We start from the raw sequence: 15,637 nt of genomic DNA, 5'->3' as shown, positions 1-15,637 counted from the left end.
TTTTGTGACTGCTTATGTGGCACAAGTAATGGCTGTCAGTTCATTGCAGTTCTGGGCCAAGTAATCACACATAGGGCCTAAAATACATCTTGACAACACTGTAAATGTGTATTGCTCAGGCCTGGTTGGTGTTGGGAAATATTTCTAAGGAAGCGTAAAGCACAGCCCAAACTGAAACATCTCCACTGCAGCATTGTAATATTCCTCACAGATCATCAAAAATAGAGAAATAATTTCCCAAATTCTTTTCCCTTCTGTTCACCCTTTTTAGTTTTTTTGAGAAGATGAAAACACACACATCAGTTCTTGTAACAAGGAAAACAGTATAATTTTTTTTAGAACAAGTAGCACATAGTACAATTACACCAGCATAGAATTGATGACATGTAGTTAAGTATCTCCATGTGTGACAAACAATGTAAAAAAAAAAAATGCCACACAGGGTGATACTGTTTACCTCCATGACTTCATGAATCATCAGACAATGTAATAAATTATGTTTCTAACAATATTGCAGAAACACAAAACATACATTACATTCATCCTATTCCTAGTATAATAGCATCATCATTGAACTGCAATTTTACTGTGTCTTATAAATCTCAGCCACAAATTAAAAAAAAAAAAATGTATGGCAGGATTTTTAGCAGGTTTCATATAAGGGTAAGTGACGAAGACAGGAACAGAGAGAGGTACCACACCAGAGATCTGTCCAGACAGGCTATGCATACCTTTCTGATGCAGCCCTTTCTTCTCGTACAGAATGATCAGTTCACTGAACTTCTCCTTCTTCCGCAGCACACGTTCACTCTCATCAACGTGACAGTTGTTGTCCTTCAGTCGCAGCAAAGGGGCCACCAAGGCATCATTGGTCTGCAGGCACAGAGAAACACAGAACACAGGTCATTCTATTCTCCTGACCATGCGGTCTGCAGGCACAGAGAAACACAGAACACAGGTCATTCTATTCTCCTGACCATGCGGTCTGCAGGCACAGAGAAACACAGAACACAGGTCATTCCATTCTCCTGACCATGCGGTCAACAGGCACAGAGAAACACAGAACACAGGTCATTCACATGCGGTCAACAGGCACAGAGAAACACAGAACACAGGTCATTCTATTCTCCTGACCATGCGGTCAACAGGCACAAAGAAACACAGAACACAGGTCATTCTATTCTCCTGACCATGCGGTCAACAGGCACAGAGAAACACAGAACACAGGTCATTCTATTCTCCTTACCATGTGGTCTGCAGGCACAGAGAAACACAGAACACAGGTCATTCTATTCTCCTGTCCATGTGGTCTGCAGGCACAAAGAAACACAAAATACAAGTCATTCCATTCTCCTGACCATGTGGTCTGCAGGCACAAAGACACACAGAATACAAGTCATTCCATTCTCCTGACCATGTGGTCTGCAGACACAAAGACACACAGAATACAAGTCATTCCATTCTCCTGACCATGCGGTCTGCAGGCACAAAGACACACAGAATACAAGTCATGCCATTCTCCTGACCATGCAGGCACAAAGAAACACAGAACACAGGTCATTCCATTCTCCTGACCATGTGGTCTGCAGGCACAGAGAAACACAGAACACAGGTCATTCCATTCTCCTGACCATGTGGTCAACAGGCACAGAGAAACACAGAACACAGGTCACTCCATTCTCCTGACCATGTGGTCTGCAGGTTTTAAGAAATGAATTTTTTTTTTTTAAATGCAAGTATGCATGATTATGTTGAAAGAAATACTAGATCTTATTTTAACAAATCGATTATCTGAAGAAATAAAAACATACCGTCATAAAAAAAATACTTATTCAAAAGTAGCATACAAAATCAAATTTTTGGTAAATAAACAAAGATTACATGCAAGAAGAGACAAAGCTTTCATGGCTCAAATGATTCCTTCTGAACAACAACAACAAAACTGAAAATGCAGAAAGTTGGGAGCAGGGAGACTGTTACTAGTGCCTATAGTATATTAATCCAAATTACATTTTTGCTCACTATCGCTATCAGAAATGAGTGTTTGTCAAGAACTAGAGATACACGCATGTACTTAGCAGGAGGAGGGTGGTGTCAACAACTTAAAACAAGAGAGGCAAGGCCTTCAAGACTCACTTGTGATACACTTTAAAAAAATTCAAGTTTTTTATGTATTGAGTATAATTTCAAAATGTAATGTTCAAGATGAGAAAGATCAGTTTGAAGCAAATTAAGTCCCCTAGCATTAATTACAGAGTAATTTCCCTTTTTTACTATCTGCACCAAAACGTTTGCAAAATAAATAAAACTTCCATGCTTAGCAAAAGAAGTTCCTGTTTGAACAAAAAATGATAATAATGACTGCTCTTGTTGTTGGGTCAGAATATCAGATCAAAGTGCCAAGTTTAGAGAATACAAAAAATATAAATATAACAGTAAGTGCAGTTTGCATATAATTAGGCTTCATTTTTTTATTTTTTTGTGCCCATCCTGGAGGTGCAGTATTGTTTTAATCAAGATGACTGGAAAGAACTGAATTTTTCCTATTTTTATGCCAAATTTGGTGTCAACTGACAAAGTATTTGCAGAGAAAATGTCAGTGTTAAAGTTTACCACGGACACACACACACACACACACAGACAACCGAACACTGGGTTAAAACATAGACTCACTTTGTTTACACAAGTGAGTCAAAAAGGGTGATGTCAACAGTTTCACTTTAAAGAAGGTGTCAAAGTTGTGTGGACTGATCCATACACACTGCATCCCATCTACTGTGTAAAAAAAAAAAAAAAAAAAAAAAAGCAAAAAAAAAGCAGATGCTTTATCTTAGCTGATCAGACCTTGAAAGACTACACTAGTTTCATGTAAAACATTAACATAATAAAAATTTTTTTTTTTAAAGTCAGCAACTTAAGATACACAATATACAAAGCTGACCTGCAGGTAACACTTGAGCAGGGTGGTGTCAATGATCTGACTCAGCTGTTTCTTGGACTTGATGGTGATGTTGCCCTCCACAATGGCCGTGCTCACCACCTCCTCCTCCTTGCTCACGTCCTTGCGTTTCTGCGTCAGGTACTCAATCAGCGCCAGCAGCCCCCGCTCCATGTCCTGACCTTCCAGGTCCGGCACTGGCTCTGGATACTCCAGACGTTTCCTGTAGTCTTGGGGCAGCAGATTGGGGTACAAGCCAATCACGTTGGATGGGTCTGTGGACCAGTGGACATCTCTACATGAGTACAACATGAATCAATTGTATACTCAATAACTTACCATCTTTGCTCACTATCATAACAACTATATGTGTCAGCAAAATGTCAATTTGGTCACTGCACAGACAACTATATGTGAAAGTGCAATGCAAGTTCATCTGGCAGTCAATGAACACTGTACAGACAACTATGTCAGTACAACATGAGTTCCTCTGATAGTCAATGAACACTGCACAGACAACTATATCTATCAGTGCAATGCGAGTTACTCTTATATTGATCTGCCACTGTACTCGACAACTATTCTGTCAGTGCAACACAAGTTAATCTGATGGTCAATGACCACTTCACTGACAACTGTATCTCTAAGTGCAGCATGCACTTAGCGCACGTAAAAGAACCCACGGCAACAAAAGGGTTGTTCCTGGCAAAATTCTGTAGAAAAATCCACTTCAATTGGAAAAACAAATTAAAAAAACTGCAGGAAGGAAAAAAATACAAAAAAGAATGTGTGGCGCTGTAGTGTAGCGACGCGCTCTCCCTGGGGAGAGCAGCCTGAATTTCACACAGAGAAATCTGTTGTGATAAAAAGAAATACAAATAGTTAATGGCACTGCACTGATGACTAGGGGTCTGTTCACATTCTTTACAGCCTAGCAGACTGTAAGAAGCTATGACAGAACTAGAAACATCTTGTTTGCCAGTGAAGAAAACCATGTGGCCTGGGTATTTGGGGGGGGTGGGGGGTGGACGGGGGGCATTTTTTCTGTAATCTAGTGTATGCAGTCAAACATGACTGCGACTATTTCAATAGATGGTACAATATCTATAACCTGTCATAATATCATATCTAGCCTTGTACCTATCTTCAGGAACTGTTGTCAAATTTTCAGGGAAAGCTGCCTGTGGCCTCTGTGCCTGGAGATATCTACTTGTGCCACCTGCCCTGACGCACTTACCTGTGCCCAGCTTTGCAAACAGCTGCAGAGATTCCTCAAAGCGGTGCTGACAGAACAGCTGGAAGGCGTATAAGTTATTGATGTTGCGGACCCGCTTCTCTCTCTCCTGGGGTGGCTCATCTGCTTGTTCCTGTGAAACACAGCTGCTTGTGTAACCCTCTGGATTATATGCACACAATGAAGCAACCCCTCTTTCACGCACACAAATGAAGGCCCTTTCCCTTAGAAACTACAAGATAATGAAGGCTCTCTCTCTTCTGCACACATATTAAGTCACCCTCTCTATGCATGCGTATGAAAGTGCCTCTATTTGCGCATCCCATAAGGCATCCTCGGTTTCGCAAACACATGAAGTTGTCTTCAAATTTACATGAACATGAAGGTGCCCTCTGTTCTGCAGACACACGAAGGTGCTATCTCTTTCGCACACATGAATGCACCGTTGCTTTTATGCACACATGAAAGAAAACAAATCTGGTAAACCTTATTTCTGATGCCCAGTTCATCTATTCTCAGGATCCCCTTTTCTTCTTTACTGATCACTACTGCCTCTGGTTGGTGCATGGAGAAGAGAGAGAGAGAGAGAGAGAGAGAGAGAGAGAGAGAGAGATTCAAAAACTTTATTACTCAAGGATAAAGATTTTAGGCATCGCCCAGTCTTCCAATCTGTCCTTGTGACAACAATAACAACATTAACGTTAACGACAAAAAATAATAATTTTGTTAACACTGCTACATCCACTGCTACTACAACGAAGAATGATCACCACCATCATCATTAACATCGTAAAAAGTAATAAAACGAACGCATTCATACATTCATATCCATACACATGCACACACTCTCTCCACCCAACACACACACACACAAACATATACTTATGCACATACAGAGACATGACCAAAGTGAGAAACATATAGCAGACATAGAAAGAGAAAGAGAGAGAGTGAAAGTAAGAGAGAATAAACCAGTAAGTGAGAGAATGCGTGGGTGTGTGAGTGAGTGATAGTGTATGAGTTTGAGTGAGTGAGAGTGTGCATGTGTGCAAGTATGTGTACATGTGTGAGTGCAGATGGGTGTGGGGGTGGGGACGGACTTACAGCCAGTTTCAGGGCCAGCTCAAACTGTTTGATCTGCAGCAGGTCTCTGATCTGCTGGGAGGATGGCAGTGGCTGCAGACGCCACAGGTTGTTCTTGGAGGCCACGTACATCACCCCACTGGAAGTTCATAAATCAACTTTCGTCATACTGATCATACATTCTTCATAAATCCACTGACCATTTATTCGTCATAAATCCACTGATCACATTCTTCATAAGCAACTGATCACATTCTTCATAAATCCACTGCTCAAACATTCTTCATAAATCCATCGATCACATTCTTCATAAATCCACTGATCACATTCTTCATAAACCCAACATTCTTCATAAATCCACTCATCACATTCTTCATAAATCCACTCTTCATAAATCCACTCATCACATTCTTCATAAATCCACCGATCACATTCTTCATAAATCAAATTATCACATTCTTCATAAATCCACCGATCACATTATTCATAAATCCACTGATCACATTCTTCATAAATCAAATTATCACATTCTTCATAAATCCACTGATCACATTCTTCATAAATCAAATTATCACATTCTTCATAAATCCACTGATCATGCATTTGTCATAAAGTCACTGACAACATTTTTCATACATCCATTTTTTATTTATTTATTTATTTTTTTTACAAATCCACTGATTGTACAATCATTCTCCACAAACCCACTTGTCACATCCTTCAAAAATCCACTGATCACATTCTTTATAAATCCACCAATCATGCATTCTTCATAAATCCACTGACCATAATTACATTCCTAATAGATTAACTGATCATATTCTTCATAAATTCACTATTTGTAAATTTTTTACTATTTGTAAATTCTTCACAACTGACTTGATAAAATCCTTAATAAATTCACTAGTCTTTTATTCATCATAAATAAATTGATCAAAATTCTTCATAAACCCAGTGATAACATTCTTCATAAACCCACTGGTCATACATTCTTCATGAATCCACTCATCAGAAATTCTTTATAAATTCACTGATAGGAGGAGTTTGTATTATACTCCATGTTTGGTGTTACATATACTTACCATGTCAAACTGATGCAAACTAGGCCTATCGGTTTGCTCTGCTTGGCCAAATTTCGCGCAGCTAACAGTGAAAAGACGAGCAGTCTTGGCCCGGTCCGCTCTCAGCCAATCAAACGCCTCTAAAAGTTATAAGCGCTGAATCATTCCTTTGGCCAAGGCTCTCCACGCCATCTTGTCAGGTTTACGCTCTGTCTCGTCTTACGCCTATACATTTTTCATAAATCCATTGTGATCCGGTCTATATGCTGACTACAGAGATACAGACTTTTGAAAGCCAGATTTCAGGATTATCTTGACACAGACATATTAAGATCCCCAACAGTTTAGAACTGGAAGAATTATTTTGTGCACTGGTCCTCCTAAGGGGAGCCCAGAGGCATCTTTTCCATTCCCATCTTCCCAGAGGATTCAAACACAGCACACACATGTCTTCCTACTCAAATCAGTCCTGGATTTAAATGTCAACGAAAATGTGACAGGCAATGACAAAAAGAGAGAGGTGATACAAACCTGCACTGACAGATCAAGCGAGCCTTATTCAACTGCAGGTTCTGAATCATTAGCTTGGGGTCGATGGTTCGAACCTCCACATATTTTGGTAAGATGGCCACCAGGTAAGGAGGGAAGTGTTCTGTGCACAGAAGAAAACACACAGTGACATACCATGGCACATATCACACAGTGGTACACACTACACAGTAACACATCAAGATAAACAACAGGGTAACACACCATGATACACACATAGTGGTACAGACCACACAATAATACACTATGCAGGGATCGCGTTAACGCATGTTTTTCGCGTATTTGACGCATTTTGATTTTTGCTGACGCATTTTCACAGCGCTCACGCGTAACACTTACGCAAAACAACTTTTACTCCAAGCCGTATCAATGCAACTTTAGGACTGACTTGGCAGCTAGGTTTGCGATACTGAATCAGACGGTACAAGACAAAGTGTCTGTGCATGCGGAGCACTGCGAGATGCCTACATGACTCTTAACAGCTACAGCCAATTAACAGAGTACGCGCGCACACAACACTGCTTAGCTGACGAGTTTTGGAACAGAGTGGCGTCATTACAGGGCGTGACCCTGTAGCGGGAAAGTTAAGCCTTGTTTGACCGCTGAACGTTAATCGGCTAGCCTAGGCCCTACCGTTTTTTTGTTTTCCACTGTATCTCAGTCACGGAATCGACGCAATATGATTGTCAGGGCTTGCGATGAATTTCAGCGCCGACGTGAGCGGCGAAAATAGGTGAGTAAACCTTTCATTTAGTGTCATAGGTCTGACGCAATTCTGACTCTACCTTACGCGTTTTTTTGCCGACTTTGCGTAAGCTGCACGCGTTTTGAAAAAGTCTAGCGCGATCCCTGATGTTAGACATCAGATTGTGACACACCATGGCAAGCACCACACAGTGACATACCACATGACACATCACACAGTGACACACAATAGAATAGAACAGAACAGAACGGAACAGTTCGGAACAGAACAGTATATGTCTTTATTACCAAGGGTACTGGGGTTGCAAAGAATATTGGGGGGGATTGTACATAAAAAGGTACGAACATAAATAAAAAATCATATACAGATACAGTAGAACTTTTTACACATGTGCATGTCAATGATACACACCACAAAGTGATACACAGACCTGCCAACACCTTAAAAGACTTAAAAACAGTGTTTCCATCATCTGAATGTAACAAACCAGTATCTGACAATAGATGGAAAAGCATTAAATCATAGCCTCACAGAGAAATCAGTGGTGTTACCAATTTCATCAGTTAACTTGTCAGGAGATTTTAACATGTCAAACTAACAGACAAAGATCAAATACATGGGTATTCTTTGTTAAAGTCTTTGAGGCAACATTTGGCCGGACACTTGTTTATTATGTTGTTGATGTCAAGTTATCGCTGAGATAAGATGCCAGAAGGATGTGAACACCAAAGGGGCGACGGGAGCTGGAGGAAACAGTCTAATTCTCCAGAACACACACCAAAAAGACATATCATGTTACACATCGCACACTGATACACAATGACAAACACCACACTGTGAAACACCATAGTATACATGCCACAATAACTTAAGTGACACATCTGACACACATTACACAACAAAACACGCAACACAGCAAAACACATCACACAGTGACTAACACCACACACTATGACAAGGACCAATGGGGACGGTGCCTTGTCAGACTACACTACACGTACCAATTGCCAAGGGGATCTCAGACCAGTTGATAGGTTCTCGCTGGGTGGGCTCGCCCTCTGAGTTGATGAAGATGGACATTTTGTCTCGCTGCAAGAGAAGACGCTGGTCATGAAGACGGGCCACCAGGGGATCTGTCTGCTGTGATCCAACAGGGAACAGCTCCTTCAAGTTGCCTGTCTGGGACTGGAACATAAAAAGAGAGTTCCAGACTGTGAGGGCAAAGACAGAGAAAGATTTTATGCCAAAGGTCTCAAGGGAGAACCAAGGAATTGTCAGCAGAGAGGTGTCAAATGAGTGCAGCAACCTGGAGAGATGGTATAGATGGAGATGATCTGAAAGATTCCGTAGCATATTGTTGTGATACAGACACTGAAAGCAGAGACAAGCTACTTTGTATTGGATTCTTGCTTTAACAGGAAGCCAATGAAGTGTTCTGAGCAGTGATGTTGCACTCTTACGCCTGGGTTTATGGAGCTCAAGTCGGGCTGCATGATCATGAAAGCGTTGAAATTTATTTAGTTTGTTAACAGGGAGATCAGGCAGAAGAGAGCTGCAGTAGTCTAATCTAGATAGTATAAAACTAGACAAGAAAAGGCCATGAAAATTTGAAAAGTGAAGTGCTCCTTATAGTGAGAAAAGTTTGATCTTCACCCCACAAGGTCCAAATGCTTTCAACCCCAGCTATAATGATCAGGCACCCCTGAGGTGATTAACTAACCTTGCACACAATCAATGCTCATGATGCATCTGAACCCGTTTACTTTAATCAAACTGGTTACTTAGCTCATTCACATAATCATAATGTATAAACCTCTAGCAGTGGGAAATAACTTCATAAAATTTCCAGTCGATTCTTACTTTTTTTGCTGTGTAATTCAACAGATAAGATTTTTTCTGTATTTCTCCTAATTTCACACGATTAAATGTCAAAGACAGACTGCAAACCAGTTTTAAAAAATAATATCTAAATGGTCTCTGGAGGTGATTCAAATCCAGAATTTGATACTTCTATGAATTTGGAAATCATCAGAAAACTCTTCCAAAGCTGCTGATTGAAGGATTGATTGATTGATTGACTGATTGCTATGGATATTTACATAACACTTATCTGAGTGCGGAGACCAAACTCTAAGCACTTTACAAAACTGGGTCATTTGCAACACAGGCTGCCTACCTGGGTAGAGCCGACTGACAGCTGCCAGTGAGTGCTCATCATTTGTTTCTTGTTTCATTCAATCAGATTTCAGGCACACACACATATACACTCAGACAGACATGTAACATTTTACGTGTATGACCAGTTTTTGTTTTATTTACCCCGCCATGTAGGCAGCCATACTCCGTTTTCAGGGGTGTGCATGCTGGGTATGTTCTTGTTACCATAACCCATCGAACGCTGACATGGATTACAGGATCTTTAATGTGCGTATTTGATCTTCTGCGTGCATATACAGACGAAGGGTTTTAGGCACAAGCAGGTCTGCACATACGTTGACCTGGGATATCAGAAAAATCTCCACCCTTTACCCACCAGGCTCCAACACCGAGATTCAAACCAGGGACCCTCAGACTGAAAGTCTAACGCTTAAACCATTTGGCTATTGAGCCGGTCGTAGCCCGCTGGCATTGTCGTAGCATGTGTTTATGCCGGACAATGTGGATGCCAAGATGCAGTCCTGCTTATTCTGCAGATAACGTTCATAGAATCTGATATTTCTTCAATGAAACAAACTATTTTGTCTAGAATCTTGAACTGCTGACAAGACTGAAGGCTGAAGTGAAGTCGATAAAGGCCAAGTTGAGAGATCTCCTTTTCTCTCGAGTCTTGCAGCTGTCTGTACAAAAAGCAAGAAAATAATGTTAACTGTGGATCTTGCTGACACAAGTCCACATATTGCTAGAGGTTTTTAGACAGACTCCACTGAATATATTTACCACTTTTCTCAGCAAGAAGGAGCCACAGTCAGCTGTCTTGTTTAAAGATGCACTGATGACAATGTGATAATGTTCGAGGCAGGATTTACTCAGGTGCCTGTTTTGCCCTATTTATTGTCATCATGCCCCCACCCCCACCCCGCTGCACCCCTTTTATTCTTCTGATGGTTTATTTGTTTCTCTGGGTGGGAGGGGATTGGGGGTTGCGGGTTCATTATCATCTAAAATACATTAACTCATAGACATTTACATGTTCAAATACACACATGCACACAGTTCCAAAAAACCCCAAAAAAACCCAAAAAAAACCCCAAAAAAACCCTTATAATTTTTCTCTCCAGTGAAAGATATTAAAATGAAACACACACGCACACAAACGCAACGACACTCATTTGCACACAAACTTAAACCAAATGGTCAAACACGTAACACACACACTCACACAAGCATACAAATATAAAGGTCATACATGTATGCACACACACATACACAAACACACACACACACATACACAAACACACACACACATACACAAACACACACGCACTCACATACTCGTGCATGCATTGCACTGAACTCACATTGATGATGTAGTAATCCCTCTTGAAGCCCACGCACAATGAGTCTCTGCTCCATGACAAGGCGTGTGGGTAGTCATACAGACTGAGATCATTCTGAAACCGTTTGCTCTTCTTTTTTTTTTTTCATGGCATGGCACATGAAAAGCATTAATCATTTTACATTGAAATAGCAGTACAAACAAACACCCATCAAACTCAGAAAATTAAGTTCACATACAACAATGCAAAAACATTGAGTATTACAAAAATAAATAACAGTTCACAATGTACCAGTTTGATACTTAACAATCATCATCAACATGAGTATGGTAGATATAAAGTTCTACTTTAAGCAGTTTGTTATGAGGGAAAAAGGAAAAGAAGAAAGAAAATGTAAGGGTAAGCAGACGGGCGCAATAGTCAAGCGGTTAAAGCATTGGTTTTTCAATCTGAGGGTCCCGGGTTTGAATCTCGTTAACGGCCCCTGGTGGGTAAAGGGTGGAGATTCTTCCGATCTCCCAGGTCAGCATATGTGCAGACCCGCATGTGCCTGAACCCCCTTCGTGTGTATACGCATGCAGAAGATCAAATACGCAGGTTAAAGATCCTGTAATCCATGTCAGCGTTTGGTGGGTTATGGAAACAATAACATACACAGCATGCACACTCCCGAAAACGCAGTATGGCTGCCTACATGGCATGGTAAAAATGGTCACACACATAGACCAAGTTCTCAAGCCTCTTCATTAATCATGAAGGTGATCATGCAGAAGAAGATCTGCATTTACCATGAAGCAATCATATAGACAGAGAATTGATGCAATAGTTTGCTCTGTTCAATGCAGCAGTTTGTTCTAAATTAAGTCATGTTGGCAGTCATTCATAAAGAGATCACAGAATGAATGCATACATACACAGAATACAAAGATACACCCATATACATATATATTTGTAATCTACTCATATCTTTTCACAATTCCATCATGCATTTTTCAAGGCCAAGACAGGCTGGCATAAAACTTTGGGCATGTAATTCAAACAATTTGATGTAAATCTAATAACCCTTTCGCTGCCAGGAAAATAAGATTTAAGTGAAATGTATTTGCTGGGTTTTCTCACAAAAAACGGGTATAAATTTTCAAAAAATTCTGTGCTCTTTGTTATTGGAGAAAGACCCAAAAAAGTATATATTTTCTGAAAGGTAAATGAATAAAGAATATAAAACACATGATGTTTTTCCATTTTATATATTTTTAGTGACATGCTGTTGTTTTGAAATCAGTGTTTTGTGTTTTGTCAAATTTTCAACTTGTTCATTACAAACATTAGTCAGGTAATTTGCACTAAAATATATTTTCTGGACAAATGGATATCTGCACACACAAAATCATACTAGAACAACAACACTAACAAAATTTTTTAAAACAAGTTAGATACATATTGTGACTTCTCCAAGTGATAATATGGATGTGAGGCCATGCCCCCTCAGTCTCCACCCACCTCCTCTTCACCCCTCTCACATGGTCACTTTATCCAGTTCTCATCAGACCACGTTGGCTGAGTGCCAAGAAAATCACTCACACTGTGTCTTGCTAATAATTTGGTCACTTTCTGTCGCCTGCTACAGCTGTACAGCCAGCATCACTCACTGGTAGTCGTATCTCGGCTACTCTCTTGATTGCTCCCTTTATTTTCTATCAAATCGTCCTATAAATGTTCATCACTATCTTCTCCTTTGAATTTACGCTTCGATTCTTTCTGAGCATCAGCTAAAGAAAGCAATCTTGGTTGATTTAGTTCGCCACAATTCCATGTCTTGAGTACGGCATCAGTCCAACATTTTGTTGAGCGAGTGAGGAAAGGAGCCAGGCAAACACTGCTACAGTAACCCAACCAAAGCGTTCAAATAAAGGACTGCCTCATGACATAGATGGTGTTTCTAGCTATGAATAGAATCTAGAAAGATTCCCCAAGCAAAAGCTACCGGTATTTTTGTCAACGAAGTGAATGAAAACCAGGGAAAAGTCAGAATATTTTGATGATGAGTTACCTCGTCACTGTGGCAGTGAAGCGTACATGCTTGCGATGATGAGTTATCTCGTCATATAGGCAGCCTTGGGGTTAAGATGCATATAACTATGACATATGTTTTCTATGTTGAACCATCTTGCAGATGCTGTGGGAATCTATGCTGTACAGCTGTACAGGAATGTCTGGCAAAGATTTCAATATGGCCACAGACATCATCTGATCTTAAATCTTGTGAATTTGCACAAATGATGAATTCTTCATTCAGTTTCAAATAATGAACATGCCCCAAGTTCTCACTAAACTTGTTTTCAAGGGCTTTTCCAGGACTTCTAGAACTTTGTCAGTAAAATTCAAGGGCTGTAAATAATATATCAATGTAACTCTGATACTTAGATAATAAAGTATAGCAGGTAGACTGCAGAACAAGTCAACAAGCAAAACAGCTAATACTAGAATGTAATTATCACAGCACTGCTACTGGAAAACAGAAACAACAAACATGACATGCACATGACGGGAAATAATTCAAAGGAAATAATTACAGCCCCAAGCAAGCAATACAATGTCTGCTATCATGTTGTCAACAAGTGTTAGCATTTCCCCCCTCTCTCTTTCCCCCCATCTTTTCGGAGAATGCAGTTTCACTTTGTGCTGACTTGAAAGCAAGATTATGGTTGACAGCTTTTGAAAAAGGACGTTTACAGGAGTTTTCTTGGTCTAAGCCATTTTTCCAGCACGTTTTAAGCCTTGGAAAAGGTTCATTCATTTCCTCATGACATTTTCAAGATTTCTTGGACATGCAGGAATCTGTATGTCTACATTTTCTTTCACAAGTGTCTTAAAAATAGAACAGAACTGCTTCATCTGAACAAGAACACACACACACCATGCACAATTGTACAGAAAGCACTTGTCATGCAGACCTAGAGAAAGAATTTTCCTTGAAGTCCTTAAGAATACACAAGCCATGTACAGTCCAGTCCCACACCACACACAGACCCTGCAGTCCTACAGAATACACAGACCTTGCACAGCCCTACAGATCATGCACAGTTTGGCCCTGGAACAGGTTCCAAAACAGGTTCCAACTTACCATCAATTCATGGAAGTCTCTGTTTTTCCAATAGAACAGCTGCAACACAAAAAATCACACTGTCAGTGACAGGCCACCCACCCTCATGCAAGACGGTGTTATGATGTTAACAGCACAATACACCACCACACTACACTCATCAACAGGGAACCATAACACCCCCACTCACTTCACACAAATAATTTTGCAGTGCATAATTATGCTGCATTCCATAAATCTAAAGGGAAATGAACATGTTAGCAATACAATATCAAAACAACTGCATCCCTGACCTCTCCATCAGACATCTATGGTGATGGAACAGCTTTGCTAACCCTGATGTTGTTTTCTGAATAGTGACATAATCTTCAGAACTTGGATCAGAACCTAAATTGTTTTTTTCTACTGTGGACTCATCCCTGTTGTCTGATGACCACTGAAACAGCAGGTAAGACAAAAAGTTGTGCAGGTATAAACATGTCTTTACTTTTGCCCTGCTGTACCACTTCCATTGCAATAATGGATGCAAGGCATGTAGGTGTACAAGTGCAAGCTGATTACCTGAATTTTTCTCTTGGAGGCCACACCGATCCTCAGTTCATACTGTGTGCTGCCAGTCTGCGTTGTTCTGGGCTGCAACACATGAACACATCCATATTGTTATCAGCGCTTCACACTAGCAATCAAATTCTCCACATTCACATCCCATTTACAGGGCTTCAACTTCTGACCAATGGGCTGCCACAACCACACAAAAGTCTGCAAGTCATACTATCCATATCCTATTTATACATCATTAATACCAAACCCTTAGTCAATAAGCCACCACAATCCCATACTATTTACCGGGTATAAACCTCTATTCAACAAAAAAAATTCTGTTCACAAGACTTTTACAAACATCAAATGATCAGTCACTATGTCATATTTACATCAAATAATCACCTGTAGCCAGCTTCAGGGGTAGCTGTCTTGGCAGCTATCTAGCAGACCTACATAGCTATATTGGGACAATGACAGACCTATATGGCCATGTCAGGGACAATGACAGACCTACAGGGGCATGTCAGGGACAATGACAAAAGACATTAAAGCCATGTCTGGAACGATGAGAGACTGACAAAGCCATGTCCAGGACCATGACAAGAGACCTACAGGGCCATGTCAGGGACAATGACAACAGAAATGACAGACCTACAGGGCCATGTCAGGGGCAATGACAATGAACCTATAAGGCCATGTCAGGGGCAATGACAAAAGACCTATAATGCCATGTCTGGAACAATGAGAGACCGACAAAGCCATGTCCAGGACAATGACGACAGACCTACATGGCCATGCCAGGGACAATGACGACAGACCTATAGGGCCATGCCAGGGACAATGACAACAGACCTACATGGCCATGTCAGGGACAATGATAACAGACCTATAGGGCCATGTCAGGAACAATGACAACAGACCTA

At 40.6% G+C, this 15,637-nt stretch overlaps 1 protein-coding gene across 1 annotated transcript in view; it reads right to left on the bottom strand.

Annotated features, from left to right (window-relative positions):
* LOC143295807 (vam6/Vps39-like protein) overlaps positions 1-15,637 on the bottom strand; it is a 66,937-nt gene that overhangs the window by 42,612 nt on the left and 8,688 nt on the right. Inside the window, exons 6-14 of the mRNA XM_076607438.1 lie at positions 14,733-14,804; positions 14,193-14,231; positions 11,090-11,182; positions 8,573-8,756; positions 6,848-6,968; positions 5,277-5,394; positions 4,176-4,305; positions 2,942-3,213; positions 732-873 (exon numbers count right to left, since the gene is read on the bottom strand). Of these exons, the coding sequence (XP_076463553.1) occupies positions 732-873; positions 2,942-3,213; positions 4,176-4,305; positions 5,277-5,394; positions 6,848-6,968; positions 8,573-8,756; positions 11,090-11,182; positions 14,193-14,231; positions 14,733-14,804 (1,171 nt within the window). The remainder of the gene's footprint in view (positions 1-731; positions 874-2,941; positions 3,214-4,175; positions 4,306-5,276; positions 5,395-6,847; positions 6,969-8,572; positions 8,757-11,089; positions 11,183-14,192; positions 14,232-14,732; positions 14,805-15,637) is intronic.

The sequence above is a fragment of the Babylonia areolata genome, chromosome 21 (genome assembly GCF_041734735.1).
Source record: "Babylonia areolata isolate BAREFJ2019XMU chromosome 21, ASM4173473v1, whole genome shotgun sequence".
Lineage (NCBI taxonomy): Eukaryota > Metazoa > Mollusca > Gastropoda > Neogastropoda > Buccinidae > Babylonia > Babylonia areolata.
Note: the sequence above shows the minus strand (reverse complement) of the source record. Positions and strands in the feature narration are given on the sequence as shown.